This window comes from Lytechinus variegatus, chromosome 15 (genome assembly GCF_018143015.1).
Source record: "Lytechinus variegatus isolate NC3 chromosome 15, Lvar_3.0, whole genome shotgun sequence".
NCBI lineage: Eukaryota > Metazoa > Echinodermata > Echinoidea > Temnopleuroida > Toxopneustidae > Lytechinus > Lytechinus variegatus.
This window is the reverse complement of record NC_054754.1, coordinates 5,154,629-5,168,531: the sequence shown is the minus strand read 5'-3', so window position 1 is coordinate 5,168,531 and position 13,903 is coordinate 5,154,629. Positions and strand designations below refer to the sequence as shown.

The following is a 13,903-nucleotide window of genomic DNA, read 5'->3' as shown; positions in this document are numbered from 1 at the left end:
CCAAATCGAATTAGTGATATCACTAATTCCCATATGTTTTTCACACAAATCCCTTTTTTGATATCAAGAAATAGAATTCGTGATATCACTAAATCGAATTAGTGATATCACTCAATCGAATTAGTGATATCACAAATTCGAATTTGTGATATCACTAAATGAATTTGTGATATCAAAAATTCGAATTAGTGATATCAGGAATTGAATTTGTGATATCACGAATTCTATTTCGTGATATCAAAAAAGGGGTTTGTGTAGTAAATGAATAGAAATTAGTGATATCACTAATTCGAATTTGTGATATCACAAAATGAATTTGTGATATCACTAAATCGAATTAGTGATATCACTAAATCGAATTAGTGATATCACTAAATCGAATATGTGATATCACTAATTCCAATTTTTGATATCACAAATTCATTTAGTGATATCACTAATACGATTTTGTGATATCATTAATTCGACTTAGTGATATCACTAATTCGAATTAGTGATATCACAAAATCGAATTTGTGATATCACAAAATGTACAAACATTTAAACATTGATTTTACGCAGAATTTCACTTTTGTTTTCGAGCATTAGTATTGTGCTCAAATTCATTTTGTAATTGTGCCTTAATTTAGCGCTCGAATTCACTTGGTAATTTTTTACTTTACTTTCTTTTGGCCGACAATCACATACACTTTAATTTTAGCATGATATATTGGTGCCATAAATTCAGAATTAATTGCATTATATCAGCTCATTTGAATTTAAGAAATTCAGCTGAGTTTTTGATGATGTTGCCAATTTGATTTTGGGGAGAGAATACATGCAGTTACTCAAATTTGTAATTGTCCATAAAACATGAAGAGATAATTAATGATGGATTGGCACATGAAGATTGTGGCAACGTGAGTGTAGTTTAGCGAGAGTGTGTAGTAGACGCGATGTCGAAAAAATAATAATAATATTTAAAAACAACAAATTGGCAACATATCACGAAATGAATTACTGATATGTTGCCAATTTTTGCACAATTAGCGTTCATTTTTTTTTTGTCTAATGTGCCACTCAAAACTAAATTTCAACCATAAAAATGCAAATAAAGTATAAGTTGTTCATTTTTTGTAATAAAAAAAACAAACCCCAAAATATCATACGTCAAAAGAGAATACTGAATGATTACATAGAAATTGGCAACATATCCTTAATTTCATTCTTGATATGTTGCCAATCGATTTAAACGAATAAAGTGCAAAAAAAAAAATCAGAACTGAATTATTGCACTAATGTAAAGGTTTAGATCACAGGTTATTTTTTGCATCAATGTAATAAATACCAAGTGAATTAAAACGCTAAACTAGCGATAGAAACAGAGCTGAATTTGAGCACTAAAGTAAAGCTCAAAATACCACGTGAATTCTAGCACTAAAGTAAAGCTCAAAATACCACGTGAATTCTAGCACTAAAGTAAAGCTCAAAATACCACGTGAATTCTAGCACTAAAGTAAAGCTCAAAATACCACGTGAATTCTAGCACTGAGGTAAAGCTCGAAATCAAAGCGATATCTTTCACAACATGAGTGCTAAATTTCTTTTGTCATTTTGTGATATCACTAATTCGAATTAGTGATATCACTAAATCAAATTAGTGATATCACTAATTCGAATTAGTGATATCACTAATTCGAATTTTTGATATCACAAATTCATTTAGTGATATCACAAATTCGAATTTGTGATATCACTAATTCGATTTAGTGATATCACTAATTCGATTTAGTGATATCACAAATTCTATTTCTTGATATCAAAAAAGGGATTTGTGTGAAAAACATATGGGAATTAGTGATATCACTAATTCGATTTGGTGATATCACTAAATCGAATTAGTGATATCACTAAATCGAATTAGTGATATCAGTAATTCGAATTAGTGATATCAGTAATTCGAATTCGTGATATCACAAAATCACAATATATATCAATACGGCTTGCCATACGAACGACTGGAATTTCACAGTTGCCAAGTACATGATATGCATTCAAAGTAGGAATGCACCAAATGCATTCATAAAGTGTTCATTGGTGTGCTATTCTAGTCACCTGGTCTATTCAATTTCTTCATCTTGCTATGTAAGGCAAGCTTACGTAATATCTTGCTTTGAAATCTGCCTATCATAAAAGAAAGGAAAGGTCATTTGATCAAAATTGTCCATGAAGTAACTACGAACTGGTCTATTGGTGTACATTTTGGATAGTCAGTTACGCCGGTGGTAATTTTTTGTGTTAGTTAAAAAAACAATGGGTGTTATTTCAGCGCCTTTATTGTTAATTTTACACTAGCTGATTGGTGCTATATTCAATCTGTAGGGTGTAATCTTAAAGGGGAATCCAACCCAAATACAAACTTGTGTTTAGAGGGTATACTCATATGTAATGTCATAGTGATGTATAAAGGCAAGGAATAGATTTGCATTTACTCCAATACACAAAATGGCTAAAATGTCATTTTTTTATCAAGTTTTCTTTCAAATTATAAAACACATACTAAAAAAAAAATTTGCTGCTAGTCTTCAAGTCGCTCAACCACAGAAGCCCGGAGTACATCAATAACATTTTCATTCGTCGTTCTCAAGTCCGTACTACTCGTTCATCTTCGTCAATCTGGCTCACTCAACGCCTTTCCAAGAGACGTGCAGGTGAAACGTCCTTTCCTGTGATTGCTGCAAAACTATGGAATCACCTACCAGCTGCAGTGAAGAAAAGGCCTCCTCTGTTGAACAATTCAAGAAGGCCATTAAATCCCATCTATTCTGCTAAGTGGACAATTAATTGCATGGACTAGACCGATCATTCCGAGGTGTAGAACAGTTGTTTTAGTGGCCAAAACAAATATGGAGTAGTGTGTGTGCAGCGCTTTGTAACCGAAAGGAAAAGGCGCTATATCAAATGACTTTTGGATTGGATTGGATTGGATACTAAGTTGATCCATGGCCTGTTGGAAAGTTACCCTTGCTCATTGTCATAATTTACTATCCCATTTGCCAATTTGAAATCTACATAGTCTTAGGGATCTGAATTGCAAAGCAGCCACAACCTTCTTATTACTTGTCCAATTTCTTTTAGATTTTCACCATTCTGTTTTATTTTTCTTTTTTCTCCTTTCTTACACAACATTTATGACTGAGGCTGGATTACCTTTTAATGGGTCCGTTACATTTGCACAGGCGACAATTGCTACGCTATAATTGCACGCACATACTAGGCCAAGAGCATTAGGTTTAACATGGAAATTTTTGGTAACAAGCTGATTTTTTTCAGGATAGGTCCAGAAATATGTCTTGAATAACATACTAAAAGTCCTCATATATCCTCTTTGAGGGTTTTCCGTAATCCAAGATGACGTCCAAAATGGCCGCCATTTACAGAATATGGACATATCCCATTCATCATCCACATTAGACATCAAATTTTGGTGCGTATTTCATGGATTAAAGGTGTAAAAAGAGCTATTGATACAGGTTAGAGTTAACATAAGCAGACCAGTATACCCCAAAAATCCAAGATGGCGTCTAAAATGGCCGCCAAAGCCTGAAAATTCACAATTCATCGATTACTATAATGTTAGTATCTTTGATTTTGTTTTTATTCAGTGGTGTTAAAGGTCAGGTAGTACATTTGGACAAGTTACAAGGACAGTCAGTGGTCAAGTATGTCCAAAAATCCAAGATTGCTTCCAAAAAATGGGGTCTAAAATAGTTGCCATTACTTAAAATTTACATTTGTACATTTAATATCTGCTTCAGATATATGATTGTGGTATATAAATCATGGTTTAAAGGGTCAAATGATACACTTGGAAAGGTTAAAAGGAGTTTCAGTGGTCTAGTATGTCCAAAATCCAAGACAGATTTAAAAAAAATGGCGTCTGAAGTGGATGATATTCCTTACAAAGGGACATAGTTAATTTTACATCCACGTGAGAGATATTATTTTAGTGTCTAAACCATGGAGCTAAAAGTGTTGATAGCTCTATGGTCTAAACCATGGTTTCAAGAGTCATATAATACATAAGAACAGGTTAAAAGGACAGTCAGCATGGTCATTGGTCCACTATGTCAAAAAATCCAAGATTTCCCCAAAAAACGGAGTTTAAACTGACTGCTGTTACTGAAAAATTGACATAAAAATCGAAGATGGCTTGTAAAAATGGAGTCTAAATTGAGATAGTCTTATCTATTATCTGCCTTGGAGATGATATTTTTGGGTCTTAAGCATGGTTTAAAGGGTCTTATAATGCATAATGACAGGTTAAGAGGACATTCATTGGTCCAATATATCATAAATCCAAGATGTTTTCCTAAAATGGAGTCTAAAATGGATGTTTTTACTTACAAATGGACATAGTTTATTATTTTGATATCTGCCTGGGATATATGATTTTGTTGTCAAAACCGTTGTCTAAAGGGTCAAATGAAATATCATGAAAGTTCAAAGGACAGCCAGTGGCCCTGCATGTCCAGAAATTTAAGATGGATTACAAAAATGGAGTCTATATAATTGACTGCTGTTATTGAAAATGGAATACTTCATTAAAAATCCACCTGAGATATATCATTGTGGTATCTATACTTTGGCTTAAAGGGTCAAATAATACATTAGACAAAAAAGGACAGTCAGTGGTTCAGTATGTCCAAGAATCGAAGACGGCTTCTAAAAATTGAGTTTAAAATGGCTGATTCTACATACTAATGGACATTGTTCATTTCATATCTGCCTGGCAGATATGATTTTGGTGTGTAAACCATGGTTTGTAGAGCCAAATAATATATTGACACAGGTTACAAGGACAGCCAGTGGTCCAGTATGTCAAAAAATCCAAGATGGCTTTCAAAAACAAAATCTTAATTGACTGCTGTGACTGAAAAATGACAAATTTATTTAAAAAATCCACCTGAGAGATATGATTGTGGTGTTTATACTATGATTTCAAGGATCAAATAAAATTTTCGACTGTTAACAATGATATGCAGTTGTCCATTTTGCCTTAAAGTCAAAGATGGCGTCTCAATGACTCCTATCATTTGAAAATGGCGTTAATTCATAAAATATCCACCTGTGAGGAATAATTGCGGTATCAACTCTTAAATGCATAGGGGAAAACTGATCCTATGGCTTACAGTTTCAGGAGCAGGTAACAGCAGGCATTTTTCAATAATTTTACCCGCTTGGATTTTTGCACATAATGAAAAGCTGAACATCCTTGTTACTTTCTTGTCCTATATTTGCCAATTCACTTCTTACAGGTGGATATGAAGTATGACCTTTTATAAGTGATGGGAGGTACACGCCATTTTGGAAGCCCTCTTGGATTTTAATGCAAAATGGACAATTGCATATCATTGTGAGGGGTCCCAGAGTATTATTTGACTCCTGAAACTATAGACACCAAAATACTAGTAATATCTCTCATGCGGATGTAAAATATACTATTGTCCCTTTGTAAGTAAGAGCAAGCCACTTTAGACTCCATTTTTGGCAGCCGTCTTTGATTTTTTTGACGTACTGGACTTCTGAGTGTCCTTTTATCTTCTCGTAATGTATTATTTGACCCTTTAAACCATGGTTTAGACAGCTTACTATCATTTTCCAGGCAGCTATAAAATGAACTATGTTAATTTGTTTGTAACAACAGCCATTTTAGACTCCATTTTTACAAGCCATCTTCGATTTTTGGAATACTGGACCACTGCCGTTCTTTTTTTTCTTGTATTAGTGTATTATTGACCCTCTAAACAATAGTTTTGACATCAAAATCATATATCTCGGGTGGATTCTTAATGAAGTAATTCAATTTTTCAGTAGCAGCAGTCAATTTAGACTCCATTTTTGGAAGCCATCTTGGATTTTTGGACATACTGCATGTACTTTTAACCTGGAATTATGTATTGTAACCTGCAATTATGTATTATCTGACCCTTAAACCACGATTTAGACACCAAAATATTATCTTCCAGGCAAATATTAGATGAACTATGTCAATTTTAGACTCCATTTTCCAAGCCGTCTATGGTTTTTATGTCAATTTTTCAGGAACAACAGTCAATTTAGACTCTATTTTTGAGAGTCGTCTTGGATTTTTAGACATACTGAATCACTGAGTGTCTTTTTAACCATTCCCTTCAAACTAAGATTTGGACACCACAATCATATATCCAGGCAGATATTAAATGTACTATGTCTATTTGTATGTAATATAAGCCATTTTAAACCCATTTTTTTAAGGGGAAATCTTGGATTTTTGGACACACTTGACCACTGACTGTCCATGTAACTTGTCAAAATTTACTACTTGACCCTTAAAACCATTGAATAGAAACAGAATTAAAGATACTAACATAAGCAATAGATACATTGTGGATTTTTAGGCTTTGGCGGCCATTTTAGACGCCATCTTGGATTTTTGGGTATACTGGTCTGCGTATGTTCACTCCTACCTGTATCAGTAGCTCTTTCACACCTTTTAATCATGAAATATGCATCAAAATTTGATGTCTAGGTCGGATAATGAGAGCGTCATGGTCGTTTTCTGTAATGGCGGCCATTTTTGACGCCATCTTGGATTACGGAAAACCCTCAAGGATACATGAGGACTTTTAGTGTGCTATTCTAGACATATTCCTGGACCTATCCTGAAAAAATCAGCTTGTTACCTGAAATTTCCTTTCTTAAGCCTATTTTGGCCTAATGCTCTTGGACTATACAACATGAGCAGTGTATTAGATTCTTTTATGAGAACATCGGCTTCTGTTTCCACCCTTGAGGAGATATCCGGGAACGCATTGAATGTAATCAGCATTTCGATGTCAATAAAAGAACGTGCGTCTGAAAGATTGCATGATAATGATACTTTTGCATAAGGCACAAAGCGCATTATCACCCAATCATTATCAGCCTGCATTTTCAGTAATTGCGTCATTGTGCTTGCTTTTTTCGCGATGATGTAGTGCTACGATATCTTCGAGTCATCATTCTGCGATTTAAACACCTCACCTGATGGTAGAATATTGGAGACGACCTGTGCTAAACTTAAACCTTTTTTTTACTTGATCCTACTGCACAATCCTCATTAAAAAATATTTTTTAAGGCCCATTTTAGGGTCCTAGTTTAAGCATGGACGACCGGAAGTGGTTTCTGCTTTATTTTCTCATCTCTTTGCTTTTGCAATGCTCTCCATCCCTACAAGGTAAGAAATCCTATCATCATTTCAATTATTGTTTTCCTTTCAAAATAAGAAAATAATTGGCTATTATCGCTATCATTGTTTGCCCGATAAACATGATTTAAAAAGAAATTCTTCTTCATCATCTTTTTAAAAAATCTCTCTCTCTTTCTCTCTCTCTCTCCTCTCTCTCTCTCTATATATATATATACATGTATATAAGTTTGTTAGTTGAATTTATGAGGGGTTCTGGCGGTCGGGGGTGGTAAAAAAAAATGGAAAGAAAAACAGAAGACGGTGAAAGGAGGGAAAGACGGGGCATGAAAAAATGAAGGATTAGTTCCCTTTCTTCGTTTACATTTCAAATGCTTTTTTTCTTACTTTCCCGTTTCTTCCTTCCTCTACCCCGATTCCTCCAAAAACGGTGATGGCATATTCACTGGCAGGGAGTAACACTTTCGGGAAAAGCCTCTCATTATGTTCCCTCGCATCGGTTACGTAGGGCAACATCATTAGGAAGGATTTATGATATTCCTTTTATGATTTGAATTTGCTGCAGGTCCTGAGTCAACAACAGACAGTTGGTGGCAACCACAAACGTCCCCATGGTGGTGGTGGAATACAGATCGTAAGTCCACCTCATTCATTCCATCACTTCTAATTTAAAGCGACCTACCATTGACAAATCATGGGGAAATCAAGGCTAATCTCGGAACAGAGAAGGGATTCAAGTCCTTCACTCGACTGCATGCCTTGGGGAGTTATGCAATATTTAGTAGACTTACCAACCAGAAGTAAACTGCATGTTTTCCCTTCAAAAACTTCACAGATGATATTCATTTCTTAGCAATCAATGGACCTGCTAAGAGTCTAGGATTTGGGATTGTTGGAAACTAGAACTGCGACAACCCGAAGTAATAACGATCACGATTTCGGTCAAATTTTTGTCCGAACTTTTATCGCATTAGTCCGACAGGTTCTCATGACGGACGGATTATATCATGCAAGTCGATTGGTCTTTTGAAAATTTCATATTGATTCAATTTCCCCATGATCTGTCAATGGCAGGCCGATTTATTTTCATAAAAGACCCTTTGGTAAAAGAACGCACGGATAGTATGCACAAATGTTTTGTAACGCGTTTGTAATGTCTGTTGATATAAAGGTCTATCTGTGAATTAAATGTTATGAAATTCATTTTCACGATTTTTATTTGTTTCAGGACCTGAATATACTACGGAAAATAGATGGCAACCACAAACTACTCCATGGTGGTGGTGGAATACCGATAGTAAGTCCACGTCATTCGTTTCACCACTTCTCATTCAATACAGAAAACATTCGGTAAAACACAGAAATGCGCTGAACCAATACCTACATTGCCTATTTGGTAAATGTTACATCCATTTTTAGATCATACAACCTCTAAATTGCCAAAGCCTGTTGCAATCAGTCTAAATCTCGGCCATTTCGTCTCCGAAAAAAAATGACAAATAAAGGTCATCGTTCAAAATTGACTCGCACTTTGTACCCTATAAAAATTGCTTCCCTATTTTTTTTTTTTTTTACATTTGGAGGAGGGGGTTAATCGAACCCCCGAACCACCCACTGTTACACTCACAAATGTAATTATCGCCCACAAATGTAATAACACTTTACCCACAAATGTAATAACGCCCACAAATGTAATAACACTTTACTCACAAATGTAATAATTTCACCCACAAATGTAGTAATGCACTTTACCCACAAATGTAATAATTTTTGATCGCCCACAAATGTAATAATGACTTTACCCACAAATGTTATAAATTTGAAGGGCTTTTTGGCAAATCCGTTCTAAACTAAAATCCTATAGTAATGCGTTCATATGGCACACAAGTGCAAAGTCTCTTTTCCTGACCCGGTTGTTTAACAGATTATAATATAAAGCCAAAGTCTTTATTCCAGACCCGGTTGTTTCAAAAATAAAAATATGAGCCCAAAGTCTTTATTCCAGACCCAGTTGTTTAAGAAATGATAATATAAGTCCAAAGTCTTTTATCCAGACCCGGTTGTTTAAAAAATTATAATACAAAGTCAAAGTCTTTATTCCAGACCCGGTTGTTTAAAAAATGATAATGAGCTCAAAGTCTTTATTCCAGACCCATGCAGTTGTTTAAAAAATTATAATATAAGTCCAAAGTCTTTTCTCCAGACCCGGTTGTTTCAAAAATTATAATATAAAGCCAAAGTCTTTATTCCAGACCCGGTTGTTTGAAAAATAATAATGAGCTCAAAGTCTTTATTCAAGACCCGGTTGTTTAAAGAATTATGATATAATTCCCAATAACGCCCACAAATGTAATAACACTTTACCCACAAATGTAATAATTTCACCCACAAATGTAATAATGCACTTTACCCACAAATGTAATAATTTTTGATCGCCCACAAATTTAATAAAGACTGTACCCAAAAGTGTTATAAATTTGAAGGGCTTTTTGGCAAATCCGTTCTAAACTAAAATCCTATAGTAATGCGTTCATATAGCACAAAAGTGCAAAGTCTCTTTTCCTGACCCGGTTAATTAACAAATTATAATATAAGTCCAAAGTTTTTATTCCTAACCCAGTATGGGCATGTCATAGTAAACCACGAATCGATGTTTCATGAACAAATAACAGTTTGAAATGCATTTGCTCACAACCATTCAGATTAAAAACTCAATGATAACTTGGTGAAAAAACATTGTTTATTTGGTTACCAGTGTTTAAAAGTATTGCACGGCGGCTTTTGAATGTGTTTCCATCACGTTAAGGGGAGGGGGAGAAGCATTATTTCTCATATTGAAAGCAAAATATACCTTTCGATATTTGTCTCGCCCACCAGAGGTGAAGGCGAGACTTAGGGAACCAAATGTCGTCCGTCGTCTGTCCGTCACAAACCTAATGACACATAACTCAACAACCGTAAGTGGTTTTTCAACCAAACCTGGATGGTAGATGGACTTGGGGGACCTGCATGTTATATTGCAGTCTGAGGCCACATGGTAAGGTCAAAGGTCATTTTCAGGTCAACGTTAAAGTTTACATGCAAGACTCTCTTATGACACCTAACTCCGCAACCGTAAGTTACTTTTCAACCAAACTTGGATGTTACTTAGACTTGGGGGACCTGCATGTTATGCTGCAGTCGTAGGTCACATGGTCAGGTCAAAGGTCATTTTCAGGTCAACAATAAAGTTTACGTGCAGGGCTCTTATAACAAGTGTTATTCGATCCCAGTCATTTCACAATGAAGTTTCGATATAATTGCCCTAGCAATGGGCGAGACATAAAATCGCTTTTGCCTTGTCTTATTTCAGGACCGACCGCAGACGGCCCTGATTATACAACATGGATGTGGGGCACACCAAACCTGCCTGTCGTCGGAGGTGCGTATATTTTCAAGTTACCAATTTAAGCAGTGGAAAATGGAATAGAATGGTGCACATTGGAAAAGGTTTCTGTGAAATGATCAACTGAGTTTAACAAGATTACATTTCCTCTACATGTTTTATTGGAAAATAAGAAAATCTAGGGCCTCCCCACGACACAAACGCATGTCAATACTTAAAGTGCTGCTAAGAGCCACCGTTGATATGGCCTACTAGCATAATAACCCACGACCACACACGTACACACACACTTGCACACTAATACTAATATTGTTATTGCTTGTTTTGGCGCCACCTGTGCTGGGAGGCGAAAAGCGAACTGAATCACTATGACCCGGGTGTCTCTCCTCCCGAATATAACTGATTGGGGGGAGTGAAGTTGGACCACTACACCGGGTTGCACTGGGTTCTCAACGTGCAAAGGTGGTGCCTCTCCTCTACACGGGGCTTCCATTTAACGTCCTATCCGAGGGATGGAGTGTTTTCCATTGTGACATAGCCTGCATCTATGAAACATGGGAGAGACGTTTACAAACAACGCACTGGCTTCAGTCATCCGCCCGGGGTTGGACTCGAACCCACGATCTTTGGTTCGACGGGCAGACGCGTTACCGACTGAGCCAACAACGTACGCTCATCCTTCAAATTTGTCCATACTTTGCAGAGGAATAAAAGAGGAGTCTGAATCTCGCACCATGGAAATCGGACCTCCCTCTGCCATCCGATCTCCATTACACCCAAAGTTACGGCTACATTTCTCCCTTTTTTTGTCTGAAAAATATTGACATCTAATGTATTAAAATTCACAGAGCAAAAGGATAAAAAGTCCATCAACGTCTGGTAACAAATATCGAATCTTAAATTTGAGAAATATTTTGGGAAAAGAGTTATATGCACGTCTTTATGAATATTAGGTGGGCTGATGATGTCACATCCCCACTTTCCTTTTTGAATAATAAGTCTCCCTTGTAATGAAATAAGTTGCAGCCATGAATATCCTCAGTGAAATGACGTGAAACTTTCTAACATTTGTTCAACAGAGGAGAATGTGACTCTGGCGGTTGGGGTTACTCAGACTATCTCCTCTCATAACTATCCTTCGAATTATCCAAACAAAGTTCGCTATAACTGGTACATCACTGCTCCTCCGGGTTATGATGTTATTGTTGACTTTCTTGACTTCAAGCTTGAATCATGCTGCGATTTTCTCCGAATTGGTATCGGAGAATCCCCATCGTCTCCCGGAAGTGTTACCCTGGCTACCCTCACCGGTTCTTCTCTACCGTCTGATATGAGGTACGTTGGCCCTGATGAAGTGAAAAGGGTGTAATACTGTGTATGTTCTTGTTTTTAGAATATAATATTAACACGTGGAGCGCCTCTGGCAGTCTCACCTGCATATATGACCCTGGTCATGAGACCTCAAACTCAGGCAGGATGTTTTAGTGATACATGTTGACGACGCCGCCGCCGGTGCTGTCGGAAGAAAAGCGGCGCCTATAATCTCGCTCTGCTATGCAGTCGAGACTGGTGATATAGATCCTAATCATATGTTTGGCTGAAATCTATCCCACGACAAGTCATTTATAGCTAACAAGCAAGTAAATTAATGACTGGTGACTTCATGTGTCATTGTTCAAATTTTGTTTGGAGGAATGACTATCAAAACCCAATAAAGGTTCTCATTACCAAAAACAAATGAGGAACAACAAAATTTAAGACAAAACGATGACATTCCACAAGAAAAAACGGACATCCCTCCTAACTTCCAAGGGGGGGGGGGGGTTGGTATAAAAACACGGGAAGCTGGCTGGGTCACAAGGGGATGCGTGTGCCTCCAATGTCCCTTCTCCCACCCCCTACACTGTTAAAAAATGATTTTACAGGGGGAAAAAAGAAGATTTTGCAAAAAGCAATAACAGAATCATTCTGTAAATTCATAAAACAGGATTTTTTTTCTGCAATTTAACAGAACAGGTTTATTTAAAAAAGGGGAAAAGTGTGTTTTATTTAAAGGAAATTTGTAAGGTTCCATACACCAAATACCAATTTCCTGTATACGCAATCTGGTAAGATTACAAGTGTTCTCGAGACTCTGCTGCAGGAACTTCTTTTATTTTATGGATATATTTTCTAACAGTGTAGGTCCACGTTCAGTCATACCCAGGGCATATTGTTTTGGGATGGGCATTTGCGCCATTGCTAATTTTGCACACCCTCCTCATACTCCTCGCTATTTCCTTCTCAAGCATCGTCTCATTTATTCTTTGTCAAAATTTCAATTTGACAAATTTGATCCATTGATTCAATCCATAATTGGAGAACTAATAATAAAAAAACACCGTTTGCATCAAATTGATAAACCACTTTATTACGGTATCATTACATTGTCACATTTCCGCAATTCATGACATGCGAAGAAATCGTTTTGTATTGACATTATGGTACGCAATTTATTGATTTGAGAGTAGGCAGAATACACCTTGCCTTTATCCCGTCGGAATTATGACGCATTAGAATATTTCAGAACAAAGCGCCGCAACAACAGAAAAAGAAAGTTCATTCACCAACAATTTGATAAAATTTAGATTTACCAAAATTTATAAGGGGCTATCGTATTTGTATTTTTGTATTCAATTAACCTAATGTATTAGTCTGCATGTATTTTTCGGATATGACAAATAAGTGAATAAAGAACACATTTCAGTGAACAATTCAGTATGATATAGGTAAAGTGCTATTCTTGAAATACTAATGCATATTATGTTCATTTTGCTCTTAATATTTTCTTTTGTTTAGATTATATTCTTCCCCAAGTTGGATGATGTTCAACACCGACTCTTCAGTCACTTATAGAGGATTTCAACTACGTTTAAGTCTTACTAACGAAAACACAGGTATTACCTTGATTTTTACTATTAATTTCAATATAAATGAGAAAATGAAGGCCTGCAGAACAGAGTGTAGTCCACCGGCTCAATCATGGATCCGAAAACACATGATTCCCTGTTTTTTGCATGGAAATGGAAACATGTTAATAGTAACCAAATGTGTTGGGACAGTGACTCTTTCCCGAAGCGACTTAAATGTTGAATCAGTGAAATTTTGTCACATCCACTGAAACCAAACGGTGATTATTTGCTTTATAATCTAAAACAATTCGTTTATGGTAATTCATGTAGTTTGTCATTTCATATTAATGACAAATTAATCTAAATCATATTGATTTATTCTGATAGAGCACAAACAAGTTCAATACGAGTACACTAAC

The 13,903-nt window shown here is 36.0% G+C and overlaps 1 protein-coding gene across 1 annotated transcript; it reads left to right on the top strand.

The window, feature by feature from the left end:
• Positions 1 to 7,165: 7,165 nt before the first annotated feature.
• Positions 7,166 to 13,753, top strand: LOC121428984 (deleted in malignant brain tumors 1 protein-like). Its single transcript, XM_041625879.1, has 6 exons — positions 7,166 to 7,238; positions 7,774 to 7,842; positions 8,437 to 8,505; positions 10,561 to 10,629; positions 11,673 to 11,928; positions 13,432 to 13,753. The coding sequence occupies exons 1-6, from the start codon at positions 7,166 to 7,168 to the stop codon at positions 13,751 to 13,753; spliced, it is 858 nt and encodes a 285-aa protein (XP_041481813.1).
• Positions 13,754 to 13,903: the final 150 nt, after the last annotated feature.